Source organism: Medicago sativa, chromosome 7, assembly GCF_051527215.1.
Source record: "Medicago sativa cultivar Bolivia chromosome 7, Bolivia_mono, whole genome shotgun sequence".
Classification (NCBI taxonomy): Eukaryota; Viridiplantae; Streptophyta; class Magnoliopsida; order Fabales; family Fabaceae; genus Medicago; species Medicago sativa.
In genome coordinates, this window is record NC_140755.1 from 56511233 (window position 1) to 56536411 (window position 25179).

At 34.3% G+C, this 25179-nt stretch overlaps 1 protein-coding gene, 1 long non-coding RNA gene and 2 pseudogenes across 2 annotated transcripts; all 4 read right to left on the reverse strand.

Moving 5' to 3' along the window:
* Positions 1-1207: 1207 nt before the first annotated feature.
* On the reverse strand, positions 1208-2053 carry LOC146906957 (uncharacterized). Its single transcript, XR_015019640.1, has 2 exons — positions 1374-2053; positions 1208-1256 (listed from the first exon to the last, which is right to left on the reverse strand). It is a non-coding gene; the product is annotated as an uncharacterized LOC146906957 (long non-coding RNA).
* Positions 2054-5600: 3547 nt separating this feature from the next.
* Positions 5601-6232, reverse strand: LOC146906958 (uncharacterized; annotated as a pseudogene).
* Positions 6233-13667: 7435 nt separating this feature from the next.
* On the reverse strand, positions 13668-22859 carry LOC146906959 (F-box/kelch-repeat protein At3g23880-like). The gene is made up of 2 exons (XM_085727243.1): positions 21637-22859; positions 13668-13778 (listed from the first exon to the last, which is right to left on the reverse strand). The coding sequence occupies exon 1, from the start codon at positions 22431-22433 to the stop codon at positions 21639-21641; it is 795 nt and encodes a 264-aa protein (XP_085583369.1). The 5' UTR covers positions 22434-22859; the 3' UTR covers positions 13668-13778; positions 21637-21638.
* On the reverse strand, positions 14666-17787 carry LOC146906960 (F-box/kelch-repeat protein At3g23880-like; annotated as a pseudogene).
* Positions 22860-25179: the final 2320 nt, after the last annotated feature.

Sequence of the window (25179 nt, forward strand, 5' to 3'; positions counted from 1 at the left end):
TAATGCAATGCAGACTCTACATGAGTGTGAAGCCTATCACAGGACATCACATGCATATGATTCCGGAATTTATCACCGCTCCGCAGAGGGTTGTGGCCGCGCCACTAAGGAGATGAGTATCTACTCATCTATCAGACTCAATGATCCACTTACGGGATAAGGTGGTATTAAAACGCACCCCGTGCCACCTCTCCGGTGTGCACCTCGTGACTCCTCTCTGGTGGCCACGTTTACTATGAAATGCATGAGCATACGATTCCCCTTATATGCTAAGCATTTCTAATAATATGCAATATCTAAATTTTAGCATAAGCATATGTAAATCATTAATCTCATTCATAAATGACTGCATATATATACATATATATTCATTTATTCACCTTGGAATTTAAGCATCATCAAACACGCATGAAAATACGGAGCAATTATACATAACAATTTATCATATATAAATATATCTAAAAATGGATAGGTGCCCTTACCTCAGCAAAGCATTCCCTTTTATTTCTTTTAGACATTATCCTCCAAGCAGAGACCCTTATTTTTCCTCTTACCCATTAATTTTTCCAACTCTCACTCAAACTTTCTCACAATCTCATTTTACTCTCACTCAAACCTCACTTATTTCAAAGTTCAAGACACCGACACTTAAGATAAGGGAAAAGAAACCGAAACAAATAGAGAGAGATGATCAGACCTGAGAGAGAGAGAGAGAGAGAGAAAGAAAAGTAAAGCTTGACCAATTTCTACCCAAGGAGTCCACGATGTTGGAGATCAAGAATAAGGCCAGGATTTATTATTATTTATTTTATTTGTTTTGATAAAAAGTTAACACTATTAGAAGTTTTCCTTTTCTAAAATTAACTAACACTTCAAAATTACTTTCGATTAAGATAAATTTAGTAACTTTGATTAAGGTTGTCTTATTTTAAACACGTCTTGAATTATGATAATCTTAATGTTTGTCTCTAAATTTCTACGAAAAAATTCTACGAAGTCTCTTTCATTTTTATGTCCTTTTCTCAAACTTCGTTTAATTCCGTTAAAACTTTAAACGCTTAATCTAAATTTATCAACAACGTCGTCAACATTATTCTTCATTGATTTATCATAATCTAGTCGATTTCTAAAAGGGGTCAACACATAGTACAACATATTTCATTAAACTTCTTAAAAGAATTGGATACGAATACATATGTTAATTCATTTTTTTTTATCTATTCATGTATTTACTTTGTGTTCGATAAAAGGCCAACCTACACATACATAACAATTTTCTAAATCCTAAAATTATTTTTAATGTGTAACCATACCTTTTGAGTTAGTAACTAAATCATAGATTTTATTTACTTTGTGTTCGATAAAAGGCCAACCTACACATACATAACAATTTTCTAAATCCTAAAATTATTTTTAATGTGTAACCATACCTTTTGAGTTAGTAACTAAATCATAGATTTTAGATCAAAAGTAGTAAAAGATTAATCATATTTCATTTTATATTTTTACACCAAAAATAAGTTTCCTTTTAAAAGGCTAAGACTACAACAGTAGTAAAAATTAATCCTACTTCATATTCTATCTTTACACAAAAAGTAATTTTACTTTCCAAAGTCCACGTCTAGAACTAATAAGTCTTTTAGAAATTAACTTAACATCTTTATTCGGTATGCCTATTTCATAGAATCTCTTTATTTCAATTCAAATCCTTATAACTAACCACGAGCTCTCAAACAATTTATATATATTAACAAAACACGTGTATGTGTCCCTAACCATTGTTGTCTACAAAATTTGCAATAACTCAAAACTTATACTCCAAATAATACAATTGTAGTCTACTCTTTGACACCAAATAATTTATTTATACTTATCTAGAATAGATCAAAAGGTTATTCATGTTTGTAACTATAATTTTGTCTTAGTGATAAAGACTAGTCTAAAAGCTCTCTACTAAAATGAACTAAGACTCTTCTTCTTAGAGGACAATAAGTTTGTACATATACTATCTCTGTTATATTAAATCTAGCCACCCATCTTAAACAACAACATACTTTTTTTTTCTTTAAAATTACCAAAAATAGTAAAAAAAATTAATTATATTACGTAATATATTTTCACACAAAAATACGTTTCTTTTCCAAAGTTCATAACAAAACTCATGAATTACTATATTAATTTAGCATTTTTGTTTTACACAACATATGTTAAACTTTGTTTGTGATGGGTTTGGAGAAAAATCTAAGACCAATATATCCATACATTAAATTTTATTTTCTTATAACACTTGTTCGAGGAAAACAAATATCTTACGATATATAGGTATATCCTTAAATCATTTCTTAAAACTTATAAACTTTAAAAACTAAATACTTGGCTTATGGAACTTCTTTTTCTTTCTTTCTAGCTAGTGATCCATCTAAATCTTTATATTATCCAATCCAATCAATACTTAAGTCCAATATTAATTTCTTCTTCTCATCAGATTGTATGCCCATATGTAGAGGTAAAGCCACTTGAGAATTAAAAAAAAAGGATCGAAGCATATATATATATATATATATATATATATATATATATATATATATATATATATATATATATATAAAATAGTTGAAACTAGTTTAACAATTTTTTCCTGGTTTATTTTTATAACACTAAAACCGTATTAATCAATTTTAATTTCTTACCGAACCAAAAACACTAGTTTTCTTTATTGATTGGGACAATAAGATATTAGGAATTGAAAATAAAGGAATAGTGAAGAAGGCATGGAAACAAGTAATCGTTAGAGAAGAGATTAGGGGATAACATGGGAAATTTAGAAACAAACCTTGACTCTAGCCTTTGGGTTGTGATGTTATGTGTATATGTATATGTGTATATGTACTAGGGAACTCTTTGTAGAAGAGAAAAAGAGTGAGCAACAGAAGGAAAAAGAAGTAAGAAAGAAGAGTGACAAAGAAAGAAAGAAAGAAAGAAGAAAAGATAAGAGATAAGAGAGAAGAATGAAGACAATAGAAAGAAGAGAGAGATAACGAGAAAGAAGAGAGAAGATGAAGTGAGAGAGTGAGAGTGAGAGTGAAGAGTAATTTTTCTCTTATGAGTGATTGCCTTTGGTTTGATTATATATATAAATAATTGGGAGTAGGTATTTCTATGTGGTTGTGCCGTGTGAGGAGAAATAAGGGGAAGATATTTTCTTTCTCAGCAAGGAAAAATCATCATTAGACTATACTAGTTACATTTGGTTCTTAGGAGAAAAATTTTTTGATGGAAAAAATATTTTTATTGCATAAATCTATCATAAATAATTTTATGAGTATATACAAAAAATTTCGTACAAAACGGAGTTTGTTTTAAAAATTAAGCGCGGTAAAATTTCCGTTTGTCAAAGAGACTGAAAAATTAAATTCTCGAGAAATTTTCTAAAAAATTTATCATGAGTCACTATCGCGACAAAAACTACATAATATTCGAGTAGCGATAAAAATTCATCGTCGAAGGTATTATTTATTTTTATTTGATTATATTTTAAAATAGACGAAGTAACATAATATTATATTATTAACATTTATTTATTTGTAAAATTACGGGTCTTACATTCATCGTAGACAAAGAGATTAAAGAGATGGAGTAGAAAGACATGAAAGTAAACGGCTGAATGTAAAAGTGCAGAATTGTTAAAAACAAGAGAGTAAATAACAAGAAATTAGGGTTGCAAAGAACTTTGATTCAATAGAAACAATTGTCACAAAATATTCCCAATATTCAAAGATGCATAACAAGTCTGATGGCTCCTCTATTTATAGCCCAAATAATACCCTAAACTCTAGAAAAGGCATTAGCAATGTGTTACAAGGCAACCCATGGGCTTTTAGGTCAAAAATATCACTTAAACAAGCAGCTGGAACCGCGCACGGTCGTGCCTGTAAGGCACACGACCGTGCCTGATGAAAACACGACAAGAAGTAAAGGGAGCACTAGCGTCGCGCACGGTCGTGCGTAGCTGAGCACGGACCGTGCGCCCCTCTCGACATTGGCAGGCACAGTTTGGTAGAAACGGGCGCACGGTCAGTGCAGTGGAAGGCACGACCGTGCACGATAAATAGGCAAGAGATCTTCATATTTTGCTACTTAATCAACCTTGAATCATGCTCGAATCCTTTCTTTCCTTTACCATGCTTCTTAATCCCTTCTTTTGTGTTAAGACTTGATTTCACCATATTTGATCCTGAAATAAAATAACAAACGATTTGAAGCACCAAAGTTCTAAAAAGACACTAAAACACATAAAATTCTAATAAACTAAACACTTAAAAACCATATAATTATTGACTTATCAAACTCCCCCATACTTGAATCTTTGCTTGTCCTCAAGCAAAAGGCATAAACATTAGCAGCAATAACAACATTAACAACACAACAACATAAATTAAAAAATTTCGTTTCCTCCAAGGCTTTGTTTTCAGCGTACACAAATCACAACCTCAAGCGTTTCTCATGAACCAATTTAACCTGATAGATATCTGGCAAGTGTACCAAAAACTATCGAAGTAGTAAAGTAATATCATTCCCATAAGGACTGTTTAATCTCAATAATTCAATTACATTATTAAATAAGATGTATAAAAGTTTATATTGATTTGCCCTAGGCAGTTGATTTGGTTTGATTTTATGAAATCAAGTAACAGAAAATAAAGATTTATTAAGAAAATATGGAGAGAGATGAGATCTGGTCTTTCGAATCCTCTGTTTCCCCTAATTGGTCCACTGCACGTGTTCTTGTGAAGGATTCACTAGTTTCACGATAGTTAACAAATTAGCCCCAATCAATCCCTTGACTTAGGACCCTCTTCTCAAACTACATCCCCTAATTCCTTAGGTGATCTAATAATTCTTGAAGGTTTTATGAACGTTAACCTAATATCACAATCAAACGATTATTCATTCCTAGACTAATAATGTTTATTTGAACAATTCAATTAGGTCTAAGTAGAAAGCTATGGTCAGTAGTCATTCATTATCACGAACTCATGTTTATATTTGATCAGGATATAAAAAGCATTAAGAACAATTGAATTGAATAAAAACTATATTGTCATTCACAATAAATAGAGTTTCACAGCAACATGTTTCAATTAGGGTTACACAGATTCATCTCGGACCTAATCTCTAAGAGATTTAGCTACTCATAATCGAGTTTACAAATAGCATAATCAATGAAATAATTAAAACATACATGAACTGAGTAAAGGATGATGAAATCGCCCATCTAACAGTCTTCAGGTCTCAAAATCGCACTTTTGCTATCCAAAATCATAACCCTTGTTTCTGGAACTGACTTTAGCTTAAATAGGAAATATTTTCTAAATGTAAAATCGCGCCACACCTGTTACCAATTGCGTCACGATTTCCTTTAAACTTAGAATCCTTCCAGATCCTTCTGCAAAATCGTGACACGCCTCCAGATTTTATTATCTTCTCCTCATTTTTGGACAATCCTCCTACAAAATAAAACAAAACAAAAGCATTTAATTGTGGGTTACCTCCCATGAAGCGTTCGTTTAATGTCCTTAGCTTGACGATCAAAAATACTTTCAAAAAGGATCAAATAGATCATCATGTGTAGAAGATGCTAGGTAGTATTCTTTCACATCACGATCAACAACATAAATCATACAACATGAATAAAAAATAGAGGGACCCTTCATCAAATTGGCAATTTCAAATTCTACCTTCTTATCACCTACATGAAAAGCTATCTTACCATTATTAACATCAATAACAGCACCCGCGGTAGCGAGGAATGGCCTTCCTAGTAGGATTAGAATTTGGGAATCCTCCTCGATGTCCACTACCATAAAATCCACCGGGATATAAATGTTTTCCACCTTAATTGGGATATCTTCAGGAATTCCGGCAGGATAGATAATGGAACGATCGGCCAACTTCAAGGTCATCCTGGTAGGTTTCAACTCACCTATACCAACCCTCTTAAAGAGGGATAAAGGCAACAAGCTAACACTAGCCCTAGATCACACATGGCTTTCTCAATGGTTTCATTTCCAATCACACAAGGGATGGAGAAACTTCTGGGATCGTTGAGCTTTGGAGGAAATTTCTTTTGTATGACAGCACTACATTCTCTTGTTAAAGCTATTGTCTCATTATCCTCTATTTTTATTTTCTTTGATAAAATATCATTCAAATTTTTTGCATAGAGAGGCATTTGAGACAAAGCTTCAGTAAAAGGAACATAATGTATATTTTTTTCAGCATGTCAACAAACTTTTTAAATTGCACATCCAGGTTAGGTTTAGCAAGCCTTTGTGGAAATGGAATTTTTGGCTTGTAAGGTGGTGCGGCATTTGGCTTTTCACTCTTTCCTACGACTTTCTCACTTTGTGGCTTTTCACTCTCTATCTCACCCTCATTTGTCTTGGTTTTCCCTACGAGGTCCTCTAATTGCCTACCATTTCTAAGTATAATAGCATTTAATTAGCCTTTTGGATTAGTTTCAGGTTGGCCCGAAAAGACTCCGAAGGTTTGTGAGGAAGTGGCCACTTGTTGGGCTACTTGAGAGATTTGAGTCTCTAGCTTTTTATTGTGAGTAGCTATGGAGTCCACTTTTGATGTAAGCTTAATGAGAGAGACATTCAAAAATCCAGTTTGATTTTTAAATTCTTGGTTTTGCTTGGATTGACCCATTACAAAATTTTCTAGCAGAAATTCCAAGTTGGATTTTTGAGGACCACTTTGGTTGTTTGCATAATCGGGTGGTGCTGTTAGTTGTCCAAAAGGGTTTTGAGGGATTTTATTATAAATTTTTTGATTGTTCCTCATTCTTTTATTATACTGAGCATAGTTTACTTGCTCAGGACTTTCAACAGCACTACCTAGTTGGCATTCAACGCCGGTATAAACAAATATTTCACAAACTTCACAAGATGGTGAAGTAGGTGGAGGTGTGACAACACTAACAGTTAATTTATCAAACTTTTGGAAGAGTGCGTCCACCTTAGCATTCAAATGATCAAGGGCAGATACTTCATACATACCTGCCTCTTTTCTAAAGGGTGAAGGAGCAACAACAATGATGGCTTTTTCACTTGTCCACTAATAGTGGTTTTGAGCCATGTCCTAGATCAAAGCATATGCTGCTGTGTATTTTTATTCATCAAAGCTCCACCTGCAGCTGCATCAATAGTCATTTTTGTGGTATATAGAAGATCATTATAGAAAGTATGGACAATCAGCCATTTCTCTAAACCATTATGGGGGTAAATCCTAAGCATTTCCTTGAAACGCTCCCACGTGTCGTAAAGAGAATCCCCATCTCTTTGAGTGAATCGTCTTGTTTGATCCCTCAATTGAGCAGTTTTACTAGGGGGAAAAGAATCGGGCAAGGAATGATTGCCTCATCTGGTCCCACGAGGTAATAGAACCATTTTGCAATGAGTGAAACCACACACTAGCTCTATCCCTTAAAGAGAAAGGAAAGAGGTGCATCCTTACGGCCTCTTGGTTTGCTTTCAAAGTTCCACTGAGTCTTAAAAAGGTAGAAATATGAAGATTCAGATCCTCAGTGGGTAATCTGGAAAATTGTTTTTGCTGCACTAAATTGAGAAGTGCAGGTTTGATTTCAAAATTATTTTCTTCAACCTTAGGTACACAATAACAGCGTGTGGCTCATCCGTAGATGTGGTTGCATACTCTCTAAGAGTGCATTCCTCAGCCATATCGTTTCTGTTTTTGTGTGTGTTTCTTCTTCTTTCGTGGAAGAACCTCTCAATCTTAGGAACGAATTCTCCAAGACTTTTGGTTATTCGCATTCAAGAATTAAAAACTCCAAAAGTTGAAAGTAAAAAAAGAAAAAGAAAAATTTCAGTTTAACCGATACTAAAAAGTAAATCAATATTACTAACTCCCTGGCAACGGCGCCAAAAACTTGATGTGTGAAGTCCGCAAGTGCACAGTTCTATCAAAGTAGTAAAATATCGTTCCACAGGTGTGATACCCCAATTTTTGACCTAAGACCCCACTGACACGCATCACACGACCCTGATCGATCTCTAGTTTTTTTTCAAAAAAATTCGACAGAGAGTTATTTTGAAATACCTCTTGGTTCAGAGTCAGGCCCCCTTCTCTTGATTTTTATTTAATTTAATTTTAGTTTCCATCTTTTATTTAATTTTAATTTTTTTAATTAATTAAACTCTAATTCCATATTTTTATTTTTTTATGTTTTTATTCAATTCTTTTTTATTAAGTCACTTTTTTCCTTTTTGTTTTTTTTTTGCGTCCAAGTTCCTTTTTATTTATTCAAGTCCATAAAAAATCCAAAAAAATCAAAGTCCAATCTGTCACATGAAACTATCATACGCGTTTGCATTCTATTCCAATCCAGTTCATCAGCCTCATCTGCAACACACTTACGGGAACAGAATCACGCTCCACTCCAATCCCCAGTTTTTTGTGCATCTTTTTAACAAACCCTAACATCCAAACTTGCACTATAAAACCAAAGCCTGCCATCAATAGAAGGGGACAATTTTTGGATGGCTGAAACCTGCAAAAAAAGTCAATATCGAGATTCCTTTACATCAAAGCCTGCACACAGAAATTTTACACGAAACCACAACAAGCAATCAGCAGTACAAGTCACAATTCATCAAAACCCAACAAACATTTTTCAAACCAAACAATCAATTTTAGACGCATCCAGATCAACACCAGAAACAACAATTTCATCCCAATCAAAAACCAGCAACCAAAATCAAAACACTGTCGTATCCTGATCATACCAACACAATCACAACTTAACCTCCTAAGGCCACAACCGTATTCAAAACCGTGACACAAATCCAACTCGACCGTAACCATTCACGAAGAGCCCAGCCGATTCAAACGACGACGGAGCCGAAGTCAACAAACTGACCCAGCAATACCACCGACGACCCACCACAAACAACCAGCCGCCGCCACCAGTATCAAACCAGTGAAGAAATCAAAGGTAGTGTTGTCTTTTCCTTTTACTTTTTAGATCTAGGCAATTTGGGTTTTGTTTGTTGAGTTTGGACATAGGATTCGAGTAGAGGATGGGATTTAGAATAAAAAAGCACAAAAAAATTTAAAAAAAAAAGGGGTTTAACAGTTACCGGCAGCAACGCCGCCACCCCTGGCCGGCCAACCGCTGCCGGAAATATATAAGATGTCTCGATTCTGTGTGTGAGGGTACACGCCCTAACGTACACCCTCACGCCCTAAGCCTTTTGATTGAAATCCAACGCCTTGTCTTGTTGCATCCCTGATCAGATCAGAGCCTTTGATTAAATCAAGGGCCCAGATCAAACCTCTGCTAAGCCTAGCGCCCTTCAGTTCTTTTCAATGGAAATCACGCCTATTCTCATGGTTGATTGCGATTGAAATCCATTAAGAATGAAACTTTTAAGGTCTCAAGGTTTACTCGACTATTCCCATCTTTTGCAAACCTTGTCTAATATCACTTGTTCTAATACTAACCTTCATCTTTCGATCCTTCAATTATTATTTGAAATATGAATTAAGAACGGTGAGAATAGATTAGAAAAGAAATTCACATAAAATTAGGGTTCTAGGCTTGGTTTGATAGGAATTAGGTCATTAGACTCATCCAACAATCCCAAGACAAAGAGATCTACTCACTCATGTTCATTATAGACAAATAGATTAAAGAGATGGAGTAGAAAGACATGAAAATAAACGGCTGAATGTAAAAGTGCAGAATTGTTAAGAACAAAAAAGTAAAGAACAAGAAATTAGGGTTGCAGAAAAACAAAGAACTTTGATTCAATAGAAACAATTGTCTCAAAATATTCCCAAGATTCAAAGATGCATAACAAGTCGGATGGCTCCTCTATTTATAGCTCAAAGAATAGCCTAAACCCTAGAAAAGGCAGTAGCAATGTGTTACAAGGCAACCCATGGGATTTTAGGTCAAAAATATAACTTAAACAAGCAGCTGGAACCGCGCACGGTTGTGCATGTAAGGCACACGACCATGCCTGATTAAAACACAACAAGCAGCAAAGGGAGCACTGGCCGGCGTTGTGCATGGTCATGCGCAGCTGAGCACGGACCGTGCGCAGCTCTCGACATTGGCAGGCACGGTTTGGTAGAAAGGGGCGCATGGTCAGTGCATTGGCAGGCACGATCGTGCGCGATAAATAGGCAAGAGATCTTCATATTTTGCTCCTTAATCAGCCTTGAATCATGCTTGAATCCTTTCTTTCCTTAACCATGCTTTTAAATCCCTTCTTTTGTGTTAAGACTTGATTTCACCATATTTGATCCTGAAATAAAATAACAAACGATTTGAAGCACCAAAGCTCTAAAAAGACAGTAAAACACATAAAATTCTAATAAACTAAACACTTAAAAACCACATAATTATTGACTTATCAACATTTCATTACATGAGAAAAAAACTATGAGTCATAAAGGTTATGTGGATATGTGATTAATAGTGTGCTTTTGGTAAACAAAAGTGCTAGTTTTAAGATAGGAAAAATTACATTAGAAGTTCTTTGTGGTATATATATATTTGTAACACTTTGGTACTTTATCTTAATTTTTTCCTATTTAGGTCCTTTATCTCTCATAAAAGCATATATAAAGCATACATAATTTTCCTGTTTAGGTCCTTTTTCCTAATTAGGTCATGTTTAGGTCCTTGATTTGAAGCTTCTCGACGACTCTTAATGCATGACACCTCTTCAACAGTCTCTCAAATCCCTACCTATGTAAGGAGCTGAAAACTTGAAGAATAAAAATAAGACTACTATTTTTACTTTGCCTTTACTCTGTTAGATAAAAAGCGCATAGAATACTTAAGAATTTTTTATCGAAGTTTGTATCTTAAAAAGTCTAAGTTTAAGAGTCTATAATGTACTATATTGTTTACACCTCTGATTGTATATCAAGTGTAAGAATAAATCTGTTTATTTGTAAACTATTAGAAGTTCCTTTCGGTTGTGATTGAGCATTGAAAGTCTATTGCTTGTATGCTTGAGCATTGGAAGCCTCTTGATTGTGTCCTTGAGCATTCGTAATTAGTTGTGATTATAGTGCAAATCCCTTATATATAGTGCGCCAAGGCGTGGTCCTCCGCATCACCTCGCCTCCGACGACCTTTGCGCCGACGGCTTTAGGTGGTTGAAGCAGCAGTTCTTGGTGGTGGCTAACGGTGGTCTGTTGCTTACTGAAAGGGTTGGTCTCGGTGATGGTCTGTCCTTGGGTTGTGGTATCTACATAGATCTGGTTCGATTTGTTGATGGTGGTGATGTTTTTTGGAGGTAGACCTGATCGAAGAAAAGAAGAAATAAAGGAAGATATTAGCCATGGTTATGTTCGTCCTGGTTAACCCTAAAGTACATCTATTCGTCATGGAACAAAGCTGCAACTTCATGAGCCATTTTATCAATGAGCACAGTAGTACTAAGTTGCAACTTTTTCCTGCTTCATACAATTAAAGTTGCAACTTGCTCTTGCTTCATAGAAATTTTAATAAAAAAACAAAAAACATTGTTTCAAAAGTGGGGATCTCATCATCTTTTTGAACTAATGTTTTTAGTTTCAGACTATAAAACCCGAACAAGGTAAAATCGACAAAACGGAGGACGTTTGAGAAAGACATAGAGTGGGAAAATAAATTAGCATTAAACAAATATATAACAAGGTTTGGTTAGGTTCCGGCACCAATAGACCAAAAATAGCAACCCAAGCTGAATCGAACTACACATCACAGGCTGTTTTGGCCACTAAATAACCTAAATCGAACAAGTGATTATTCTCCAGGCCACATAGGTGGCATCCGTTCGATGAAAAATGACCACTTATACTAGCCTCTACTAACAAGCAAAACTACCTAAACAATAACCAACTTCACTACTTTTTATTTATGGAACCAACTTTACTACTTACTGATTTCAAAACCTTCCAATTTGTTAGAAGTCCGAACACTCACTCTATTACCAAAAACATCAGTTAAAAAAGATGGGGATCTCATCACCAAAAAAAAAAAAAAAAAATAAAGATTAAATGGATATGGGACCATGATAACAATTGGCTGTTAAGACTACTCGACAAACACTCTCAGCATCGTCTGGCTTGTTGATTTTCTTTTCCTTTTGAGCCTAGTCCCCCTACTCCAAGTTATTTATTCTTTTTAGATTGATTAGTCTAATTTTTTTTTAAGAAGCAGGTGTTCCAATAGTCTTCCAAATTGTGTATGTTATTTAATTTTATTTTGTTTTACCTGCTCATGAATCAAATCACATAACAAATGGTATTCAAGTGCAAAGTTTTTTCTCTGCTCAGTGACGTCATTGATAGTAGTAGTAGTAGTAGTAGGATTATCAAAAAGACCATATATATTAAGGAAATGGTTTCTATTTAAAGGTATAAGATTTTGAATCCAAAGGAGCACAACTGCACCAGGAGTAAAGATAGCTTAATGGAAAGCATTGGTGTCCATCCTCATGTCGCGGAGGGAACTTCTCAGCTGTGACTTATGCTCTCACCGATATCAATTATAAAAAAAGCAGAGTTTATAATCGTCATAAATAAATGGACTGCGTCAACTTCTCTATCTATGACAGTATTCTATTTGAACCAATGCAGGATTTAAACAACACTTACTGATAAAGGGTAAAAAAACCAAAAGTTTATATTAGTTCATTAAATTAATGAGATCATAAGTATTTTAATATTACCAACAGGGAGCAAATTAAAACAAGTAACACAAGCAGAAACAGAATCAACATCAAACTAATCATAACAGCAAACTATCTAAAGAATCAAAAGAAAATTAATATAGAAGGAAAATACAACAGTTTCTGATGATTAGGCATGGCTCAAGAAGCATTGTTCATCAAATAAAATTTACAAGATACAAATACACACCGATTAAAATTCATCTTATGGAACCCGATTTCATGTCAAAGGTATTAATCAATTGTGATCTGGAGCCAAAGAAGCCGTAAACGCTGGTTCTTTCGAGACATGACTCGACTACAGCAGGAATTTAATCAAACCAAAGATGAACTTATTCAAAATCTTGTATTTGTAGCAGGATATGAGTTTAAACGAGAGTAGGTGAGAAACGTAATTTGAACAAAATAGTTAAGGCATTCTCTTCCTGTTATAAATTATAAGAGCGAATGATAAAGGCTCCTTTCCTAAATTTGCAGTCTATCAAGTATTGGAATAATATACATACACTACTTATATTCATGCACCTTGACACATACTTGCACCCTCTACCACGACTTGACTACTGGAAAAAATGGAATTCGACTGGGTGAGAGCAATTTTTGGCTTTCAACAAATATCACTAATATATGTGTGTAAGGAAACTTCACAAATATTCTGTAACTAACCATAAGTCCATGGAAAAGTTTGCAGAAAATGCTGAGGAAACTTCATCCAACCATGCAATTGATATATTATGAAAAGGAAATATTATGCCACTACAAAATATTATTAAAATACGCAAATGGTCATGCAAGTGGCCCTTACACAAACAAGAGTATAGCCACAAAACAATACAAATATTTTGTGGTAAATTTTTACAGACACTTTCTAGGAAATCCAAAAGAGGGCCAAAAAAAGTCTTATACAAAATTAGTTCTAAAACTGAAGGAAATATAGCTCCAATATGACTCTTTCCCCTTCTTCCTACCATACAACATCGACCATCAGTAACGCCAGTTGTCCTTGAAGTTCAGGTTGTGGTCCTATGATTCAAGAAAGACCCATATTACACGTGAGAGAGAAACATCATAATACTAAATGTACAGCAAAATCAAACAAAAAAAAAAAAATTTGGTATGTTCTCAAAAGTAGCGACATTTCTTTGTGAAGAAAATAATAAAGAATCGAGCTTCGACCTTAACGCCTAAAAGGAAGTACTACAAGTGATACGACAGTTATGACATTAAAAATTTAATTCTACTAGAATATCATTATCAAGTACAAAAATAAAATAATCACTGTTTCCAACATTAGTTTGGATATACTTAAACTTGTAGAAATAAAACACAACAAAGAAGAATATCAAATACACACACAAACTTGCAAAAACATTTTTCATGGTTAAAAATCATGGTAATAGGATAACTCATTTGGTTTTTGTAATCCTATTTGAGTCGTGTCAGGCACTAAAATGTGTGTACTTTTTCCAGCCGAGATTCAAACCATTGTTCTCCACATTGGTGGGAATCTAGCCTCTTCCATAAGAACCAAACCCTGGTTGTTTATGATAATTCAATGTATTCAATTAGAAAATAGTTGGTACTCATTCCAAAGCTTTGCTCACTCATAAGTAAACAAAGGAGGCGGCTTCACAATCATACGCTCAACCAATTTGAACATTACAATTACAAAGGATAAGTACAACAAATCATTATCTAGAACAAAGCTTTTAAGTAAATGAAATCGGTTTGAAAAGAAAATGATGTTTTCATTTTATCATCTATGTAAAGATCAATACATAATAAATTTGCCCATTTAAATGTTTGTTGCTTTAACATTTCAGTCCAGTACTGCTTATCATTTAGTTTCGAGATTATAAAAGACGTAAAAAAAAACTGGAACAAGTAAATCATTGAAGAGAAACTTACTTTCAAGAGGTTGAAACTAAGCTTTCAACATAACCCTTGGTAAAAAACCACCATATTCTATCGTTGAATGTAATTCGCTCTACTCTTTTATCTCTCTAGTTATATAGAATTGCATGTTGGCCGTCACCAACATTGCCCTCTAGAGTGCTTGCCATTATTAGTGTGTCGCTACTCTTAGAAACACATAATGGTAACAGAAACAATTGATAAGCATATTCATCCCAATCACTACTGCAATAATCAATTTGAAGATCCTGAAAACTAATTTTGAGGAATTGAGTCCAAGACTCTTGAACTCCAAATTCCATCATCTTCCACAAAACAAAATGAGTCCCTTTGAAATAGTGAGAAAAACATAGACAATCCATCAATACAGTAACAGACGGCTCAACAGGTGGTACTTCAACAAAACCGCTAGGTGGTTGCAACTGTCGATAAGTCTCTGTACCCAGATCAAGTGAGACAATCAGAAATTGCTCAACTATAATATCACTCCATTTATATTTAGTCATATTTTGAATAGCCAGCCAGTTAATAGTGCCACTCACATACACACCATCATTCTCAAATGGACAGTAATGACAAGGCTTATTGCCGAAAGGAACAATCGGAAAACTTGGAATATCTCTCCAAACATTATCACTCATATTGAAAACTTTGACCTTGTTGGCAGAGAAGGCGACCATCTTATAAGTGTCATTTAAAATATCATAGCCAAATGTTAAGCTAAAAAAGTTGGGATACCCTATTTGTTTAGATAATTATTTGTGGCTAAACGGAACCAAACGTTATGAGGCTCAGCGGGCGGAGAATTATGAGGCTCAGTGGGCCGAGAATCACCACACAAACAGAGTAATCCATTGCAGGAACCAACGATGAAACAACATTCCTTATTACTTAATAGATAGTAAGGATCGTCGGGAATGGCTATATTCCTTAACGGCAGACTCTCCAGCAAACGACTTACGGGATTGGGTACGACACTAAAATCTGACACGGCTTCAGAACAGTCTGAAACTATTGCTAGTTGGGTGTTCCGTGGCGACCTTAGAAGGTGCAATTTGCTGAAGGAAGGATCATGCGAAATTAGGGTTTTCCATGATTTGCAAACTCATTTAAATTGGATCAGAATTTTCACAGGAAGACGTGATAGAATTTCAGCGATGAGTTCATCAAAGAGGACTGAGATTGGAGCACCACTGTTTCGATGAAGAGACCTTGGCGGGGAGAGAGGCAGAAGCTATGATATGTATGTATGTATGCTGAGCGTAACTGTGAAGAACGCAGCTATGTTATTGTTGAAACCTTTGTTTATTTCTGAGTATGGGAGAAAGTAAACTACAGAAACATTTGAGAAATCATGATTCGTGAATATCAAGCCATCAACACCAACTTATTGACACCAAATCTTGTTCTTTTATTTTTTATTTATTTGCATAAATATCTTAACAAACTTATTCAGTTAACCTTTGAAATATTTTTTTTTATTCTTCTTATTCATTAAACTTTTCTTTAAAGGTTATTCATTATACTTTTGTTGTTCATTAAACAATAATTAATCTGAACAATTAATATTCATCCAAGAGTTGAGAATTAATTCTCTCATCTCTCACATTAACTATTCATCTCAATATATTTTAATGAAGTCATCAACGTTATCTATTATTTCTTTTCTTCAAAAAAAAAACGTTATCTATTATTTATGAGTCCCTCAAAAAAATCTATTACTTATGAGATCAACTCACTCCTTGAGGTCTGCCTGGACCCTAGTGAACATTTGCCAAGCATAAGATGACAAAAATTGGGTCTGAGAAGGAAGTATATTGCTATTCTGATTCTGATTGGAATGGAATGGAGACAAGGATGTTATTAGGAAAAGCATTGCTGCCTATGTATTCATGTATGGTAATGCAGCAGTGCCATGGTGCTCTAAGAAGGAAGCAGTAGTAACACTTTCTTCCCGAAAAGCTGAGTACATAGCAGCTTCTTTGACTGCATGTCAAGCTCAATGGATCATCATGCTTATGTTGGAAATGAATATGTAAGAAGAGGAGAAAATGAAATTGTTTATTGATAGCAAGTCTGCAATTGACTTAGCTAAGCATATGGTTGGTCATGGTTGAAGTATTATATTTTACAAGGAGTACTAAAAGATGTTTCTTATTTTCGATATTTAAAGAGATGCCCCACATGTTTAGAGACCAAAATCACTGTTTGGAACTAATATTTTCGGGGTCGGCTACTAAGGTTCTATCTTTAGCCCCATCAATCCCTCAACAAAAAAAAAAAAACTTTAGACCCATCAAATCATTTGTCTTTAGTTTTTATAAACAACAAAAAAAGGGCTCATATGTAGATATAAAAGACTCACATTTTAATATTTGTTTTAAACCTCAATAACTATTCAAAATTATTGCGCCCGCTCTATAGGAAGTCTTGTAGGGACTAAAATCTGTTCTACATATTGCCACCTAAAAAAATAGTTAAGATGGTGTTGTTTCTAAGTTTAATTTTGAAACTCGATGTACATGAGTCAATTTCTTATGTTTCGGATCTCAAAAGTAAATTTTTTCCGAACATCGAACCTCCAAGTAATAGCATAGAGCCTTTGGAAGCGTAGAAACCTCAAACTTTGGCAAGATGTCTCAGATAACGGTTTCTCAGGCAATCAACCATGTTGTTTGTATGTTAGAGGATTGGAAACTAGCAAAGGCACCTATTGTGACAAGTAGAAACTCGCGCATAGATCTGCCATTTATGAACAACGCTGCTTCAGACTCTATGACTTCTAGAAAGGCATGGATCTGGACTCACAATATCGATGAGGCACAATATTTTTGTCAAATAATTGAATAAAACTAAATTTAATAAGAATGAAAAGCGATTACATCTATTTGTGTTGTGTTGTGTGCTTGCTGAGAGAAAAAAGAATGAAAAGGGCTTGCTGAAGTTAGAATTTAGGGGAAAGTGTTTACAAATTAAGTACTTGTGTTTTGGGTTGGGCTGGACTTTTGGACCAAACAAAAAAAATTAAAAAATTCAGCTTGAGGTGATGTGGCACTTGCCACACTAGGACTTGTTCCGTTTCGTCCCTGCTTCTAGAAAGTCCAGCGTAACCTCTCATGGTGATCCGGGGTCAAGCGAAAAGCGATGGCTGCGACCATGACGTAGTCGAGTAAAATGCAATGTTGACACATCCTTTTGTGATCGACTAAATAGAACAAGAGTAGGCATTTGTATTCGTGATGAGGAAGGCATTTTTGTGTTGGCAAAAACAATTCCTATCTAACCGATGTGTTTAGTTTCAATGGGGGAAGCGTTGGCCTTATACTATGCTATAGAATGGTTGAGAGACATGTCTTTCAACAATGTGGACTTCACTTCAGATTCTAAAGTGACAACTGATGTGTTCCATCAGGATCTTGTTGATGTCACGGAGTTTGGACAAATAATCCACGTGTGCCAATGACTGTTTACTTCTCACCTCACAAACTCAAAGTTCGAGTTTAATAGGCGACATGCAAATGAGGTAGCTCACACCTTGATGGGGTTGACACATTATTAGTTAGTCTCATTACTCATTATAATGTACCTCATTGTATTGAACAACTTATTATTAAAAAATTGCTATAAGCATCTATCTTTCAATCTTTCAAAAAAAAAAAAATCAATCTTTCGTGTGCGAACTAGTTTGTATATAAGCTTAATGTATATAAACAAATCTTTTATCTATAAACAAATCTTTTATCTCATTTGTCTTATGGTTTCGTTTTCTTTGTTACACTAATATCTCAGTATGTGCCCATTTTTTTTATGAGTAGTGATATTTGAACAACTTTTTGGTACAACTCTTTTGACAACTTTGGTTTTCTCTTCTTTGATTGGTCAAAAATAATAGAGAGAGAAAAAGGAAGAGAGAGAATAAGAAGATAATGTGAGTATGAGAGAGAAAATTGTCAAAAAGTTGTTAGAAAATGGTTGTACAAATATCATTTCTCTTTTTTTATCTAGTGTTATTTTTTAATATATCATCATGTATTAAGCTTGTTGTTTGTTTTGTGTGATTTTTATGTTTTATTACAAAGCTATGCTTGTACCATTGAACTAACACCTAAAATGTAAGAAGATCGAGAACTTACTGAGCCGGAATGCTAGAAATCTTACTGAGAGGATTTTCATCATGCATTAAGATATATGCATGTTAGAAACATAATCAAAACACTTCGAACTGCTTTGAAACATTTTTGAAGTCATCTTACCATCAAATAATGAATCAATTCACAATGATATTTAATGGAACGATTCACACAGTAGGTCATTCAATTCACAAATGTTTATGTTTTAAGATAAATTGATTCATAAGATGTTTAAATCGATTAAAGTTGTTGTAACTAAGAGTGTATTCTTATCGCATTGTGTTTTCTCATTTGCATCATATCTTATAAATACCAAAACTCATTGAACTTTCTCTTTGAACACTTTCACATCTTAATATTCATCTCATGCAAAAAAACATAACATATAGGTTTAGGTCATCATATTTAAACTTAGACATAAACAAATATCCATAATTATTTCAAAACATGCAAAAGGAATTGATCCAATAAAGCCGTTGGAATCAACACAAAGTAATCCATCATTCGTAGAAAACTGAACATATAAAAATTATCCTAATGACCAATTAGATCTGGAAATCCTTAAAACAAAACTTCATGTCTTGTCATGCAAGCGAGTACAATAAATTAAAATAAATAAAACAATGCAAAGCAAAAACAACTCCAACACGACGTCTAGCATCGCCTGCTGCCTGGGGAAAGTCTGTGTTTTCGCAAATGCACGCACAAACAATGAAAGGGTAGTACATAAAAGTAAGTAATTGCATACAATGAAATAGGATAAACAGAACATAAATAGAGCATATAGACACGTATTTCATAATAATATCACTCAACTCAAGGGTATCGAACCTATCAAACAGCTGAATATAAGACAATAGTCATCAATCACATGTTGAGGATGCAATGCAATGTCATGGTCCTATACTTCTAATCATTACTTCATATCTAACTCCGAAGTATCAGCGAGGAACATGGTAGTTTGTCACTTAGAAATTTCCCCCTCTCATACCCCAAGATCTGGAAACTAACTCAAATATAGGACCTAACAAAGCTAGATAAGCTGAAACAACATTACATTTTTTTATTTGTGTGATCTTGAAGAATATAGATTGGCTTTTTCCGATTGAAGAATCAAACAGCTATGCATGTAGGAGTTTTAGCAAAACAACTCTACGATTCATATTACTCTTCTTTCTAGCTGAGCTCATGCTAATAACATACAGAATAATAACTCTGATCAGGATGAACTTCAGATATCCATGTGCTGATTATAAATCTGCCACTGGGTTGTTTTGATTAATTCGGTGTTGAACTCTACCTACTTTTTACCTTTCCTATATGAAGATGCCGACTAAGGTGTGGAAAAGAATTTTTCGAAATCAAAGAGAGTTCCCTTGAGGCGGCTTTAGTGGTGGACGGAATATTTGTTGGATGAAGTGGAAATCCATGTGTCAACCAAAGAGCTAGGGCGGTCTAGAGAGATGTTAGACTGGACAATTTGAGTCTCTTAGCAAAGTAGAGGTGGTTTTGCTTCAAAATGACACTTCCCTTTGGAGGGAGGTGTTGGTTGTTAGATATGGAGAGCGGGTCATGATGGACGTCGATTGGGATGGTGTTATGTCATTATCTAATTCGTCAAGGAGGTGAAAAGATATTTTCCTTTATATCAAGGGGTGGTATCAAGCTGGTTCAACGAGGAGTGGCCATCTAAATACAAAGTTTCAGAAAGACCCTTGGATATGCGAAACTATGTTATCTTGGTGCTTTCCAAGGTTGTTAGCAATTTCTGGGTACAAGGAAAATTTGGTGGCGGACTTTTTTTGTAGAGAAGAGGACGAGGGCTTGTGGAGAAGCGGTATGGAGCAGAAACTTGTTTGAATGGGAAATTGTTTTCAATAATCTTTTAGTGCTTCTAAATTCTTTTATTTGTGGAGATGGGAAAGATTGGTAGGTGTGGCGACTGGGTGAAAGGGAAAAAATTTCTGTGGAATTGTTGGAAGGGTTGATAATGAGGGAGAGTAGAGGGTGAATTGGAGGATAGAGTTTTTAAGCTGTTATAAAAAAAGGCCGGATCTTTCTAAAGCAATTGCTTTGTCTTGGAAAATTCTTCCTTTGGAAGGAGCGACAGATTGTGTGTTCTGCGAAGGTTGCAAGGAATCGACAAACCATATTTTTTTCTTCATTGTGAGGTGGCGTATAGGATATATTCGTTAGTGTTTCGATGGTTGGGTATTAGGGTGTATTCTGTCTCAGTATGCATTTTGCTGCATAATTATGCAGGTTTTTTTGTAGCATTTTTCGGTTTAAATTCTGCAGATTTCAGTTGTTTATGTGTGCACATATCTGCAGGTATTGGGCAGCATGTCTGTGTCAATTTTCTGCAGAATTCGGCTGTTGAAGGGTTGTCTAAATCTCTATCGTTAGTGATCGAGAGCTCTATTTTTCTGCCCTATTGTTTTCTGTTATTCTGTGGTCAGCATGGGGTTGTCGCTGGCTGCTGCTTTTGGTGTTTAGTCCAATTTTTTGGACCTTCAGTATATGTTTTGTTCTAAATCTCTCCTACACTTGTGGTGAGTTTGAAGCCAATAAATTCTATGCCGATTAAAATAAAATAAAATTAAAGACATACCCAACACATATACAAAACACTTAGGAACAAAACAAATGCATTCAATGAAGAGATTACCGAACCGAACACTAAAGAATAGGAAATTGATCACAATTTAACCTTAAGCATATAATAACATAAGTCAGGATCAAAATTCAAAATATAACTCCAATCAGATACTAATAAAACATCATACATAAATTCAAAAAAAAAAAATGAAAAAGTAAATCGACGTGAAGGAACTTACTTTCAACAGATTGAAGCCTTACTTTGAACATAGCATATGGCCTTTTTCCATGCTATTTCATCAACAATAGTTCGCTCTACTCTATTATCTCTCAGATTATAGAGAATTGCTTGGTCTTTTTTAGAGTTTGCCAATAGCAGTGTATCACCATTTTTAGAAAGCCACAATGGAAACATAAAAGATTGATAAATCCAGTCACTAAACCTATCATCCACTTGAAGATTCTGAAAACTAATTTTAAGAAATTGAGTCCAAGACTGTTCAACTCCAAATTCCGTCATCTGCCATATAACAAAATGAGTGTTCTTGAGATTGTGAGAAAAACAAAGGCAGTCCATCAACACCGCAATAGTCGGTTCGACATCTGGCACTTCATCAATGCCACGAGGGGTCTGAAATTGCTTGTATGTCTCGGTACCAAGATCAAGGGAGATAATCACAAATTGCTCAAAAGTAATATCCTTCTGACAGTAATCATGACTGAACTTACCTCGAATGGAAAACCAGTTAATGGTTCCACTCAAATACACTCCTTTATTCACATGACTAGAGCCAAAAGCAAAAGCTAGGTCAGAAGAAGGAAAACTTAAAGATTTTCTCCTATTATCACCCAAACTGAATAGTTGAACCTCGTTACGGAACAAGACAACCACCTTATATGTTCTAGTAGAGTTATCATAACCAAATGTGCAATTAAGTCTGCAATTGAGAGGTCGGTAACAAGATCCAAATTTTTCAGATGTTATTCTTGTGGTTGGGTTCCAGATTCGGAAACAGGAGTTTGGAACCGCGGACATGGTTGTATGATTGAGCAAACAGAGCAGTCCATTGCATGAACCAATAATTTGGGTAGGTTCCTTGAACTTCAGTTGGTTTTAAGAATTACCGGCAATGGTGATCGACGGGTTCTCCAATAAGTGATTCAGTGGAAAGGTTACAAAACTGCTTTCAGGGTAACCTGAGCCATATTTCATTACTGCTATTTGGCTGTTTCTTGTGGATCGTTGAAGTCGTAGTTTTCCGAATTTGGGATCGGAGATGAGGGAGTTCCACGACTTGCACACACTCTTCGATCGCACAAGGGGTTTCACTGGAAGATATGACAGGATTTCTACTATAAGCTCATGACGGAGGAATACAACCTGCGACATTTCAGTGTCAATAGAGTTCGGCGATTTGGCTCGAGGGGGAATCAGGAAACCTGATTGGAAACGTTGTCTTGTTGAAGTCGAAGACCGCTTCTAAACCCTAATAAGTTACTTTTTTTAGGAGACCTAATACAATCTATTTTTTTTAATAAGTGGACCTTATACGTTCGTTACTTATTAACAAAATTTGAAAAAAGTGTTACAAAAAAATTTATTTACAAATTTTGAAATAAGTATTTAAAAAAAATTGAAATAAAATCTCCTTAAAAGAGAAATTGAAATAAAATCTACTATATAATTGTTTTAGGGAATGTATGATTTTGTTTTTTAAGTGAGTTCAGACCAATTTCACTATCTAATGTTGTTTACAATTTTTTTTTATTTCAATTATACCCTTAAACAAAATTTTCTATAATAAGGTTATATTGTTTGTGTTTTTAAAAATGGTAAAATTTTTTGTTATATTTATTATATTATTGTTTTCATTGAAAAATAGAAATATGGTTTGTTGAGTTTGTTACATTTTAAAGTCACAATTATTTATACTTATAATTTTAATCAATATCAAAAAATTTATATAAAATATTGTTTGTATTTTACACGCAAAATTTCTATAAAATATTGTTGAATCTACACTCGTTAGCACGGTAAAAAAAGTAGAAAGACGGGCACTAAAGTCACTTATAATGCTTTTACAGCTTCTAAGGCATTTCATTACATGAGAAGAAAAAAAACTATGGGTTGTAAAGGTTATGTGGGTATGTGTTTACCAGTGTTTTCGGTATAATAAAAGTGCTAGTTTTAAGATATTACTTGCAGGATCAAACTAGAAATCCTAGAATATGTTGTGCAATGTTTTTCTAGAAAGTGTTTGAATGTTCATCATGTTCATAAACTTTAATATAAAAGATGAAGAAAATTGCGTTGTTCAACGGTATTAACAAGAATGCCTTTGAAGAATGATTTAGAAGATTTCAAATCTCTTCCCATTCAGTATGAAATTCTTCCTCTCAATTCATTAGACTTGCTCATTAGAAGGAAAAGATCTAAGGAGTTAGCTTTGGTTGTTATCAAAGAAGAATTGTCTGCTCGGAAGAAGAGATCGGAAGTCTTGGAAGCTAAGATTTAGGAGATTGTTCAGACTCAATCAACAATGATTCAGACTCTAACAGTGTTTATACAAAGCCAATATACAAATTCTTTTCTATTCACATCTTTGTGTGCTGTTTTATCATATGTTTTTATAACAAAAGGGGGAGTAGGATAGAAAGTATTTAAGTTTGAGTCTGAACGTATAAGAGAGCCTAGAACTTATGAATTAAAAGTTTGAATACTAGTACATTAATACACTAAGTCTGAATCTGACGAGCTTCGATATCTAAGAGTTTTAATAAAACAAAATCTGAATGAATGATTCATATTTCGCTGTTCTAACTCTATTAAGTTTCCAATTATGATTTCTCTTAATAGAGTGAGAACAATTTTTGGCCGTAAACAAATATCACGAATATATGTGTGTAAGGAAACTTCACAAATAATCTGCAACTAACCATAAATCCATGGAAAAGTTTGCAGAAAATGCTGAGGAAACTTCATCCAACCATGCAATTGATATATTATTAAAAGGAAATATTATGCAAACTACAAAATATTACTAAAATATGTAAATGGTCATGCAACTGGCCCTTACACAAACAAGAGTATAACCGCAATACAATACAAATATTTTGTGGTAAATTTATACAGAAACTTTCAAGGAAGTCCAAAAGAGGGCCAAAAATGTCTTATACAAAATTAGTTCTAAAACTGAAGGAAATGTAGCTCCAATAAGACTCTGTTTCCCCTTCTTCGCACCATCTTGCATCGACCATCAATAACGCCAGTTGTCCTTGAAGTTCATGTTGTGGTCCTATGATTCAAGAAAGACCCATATTACACGTGAGAGAGAAACATCATAATACAAAATGTAGAACAAAATCAAACAAAAAAAAATAATTGGTGTGTTCTCAAAAGTAGCGACATTTCTTTGTTGTGTTTGTGAAAATGTTTTTAAGCATGAAAATAATAAAGAATCGACCTTCAACCTTAATGCCTAAAAGGCAGTACTACAAGTGATACGACAGTTATGATATTAAAAATTTAATTCTTCTAGAATATCATTATCAAGTACAAAAATAATATAATCATTGTTTCCAAAATTAGTTTGGATATACTTAAACTTGTAGAAATAAAACACAACAAAGAAGAATATCAAATACACACACAGACACATACACAAACTTGCAAAAACATTTACAAGCTTAAAAATCATGGTAATACTCATTTGTCAGGCACTAAAATGTGTGTATTTTTTCCAGCCGAGATTCAAACCATGGTTCTCCACATTGTGGAAATC

Excerpts from the sequence above, each read along its gene's own strand:
- LOC146906959 (XM_085727243.1), bottom strand. The coding sequence starts at position 22,433 with ATGTCCGCGGTTCCAAACTCCTGTTTCCGAATCTGGAACCCAACCACA.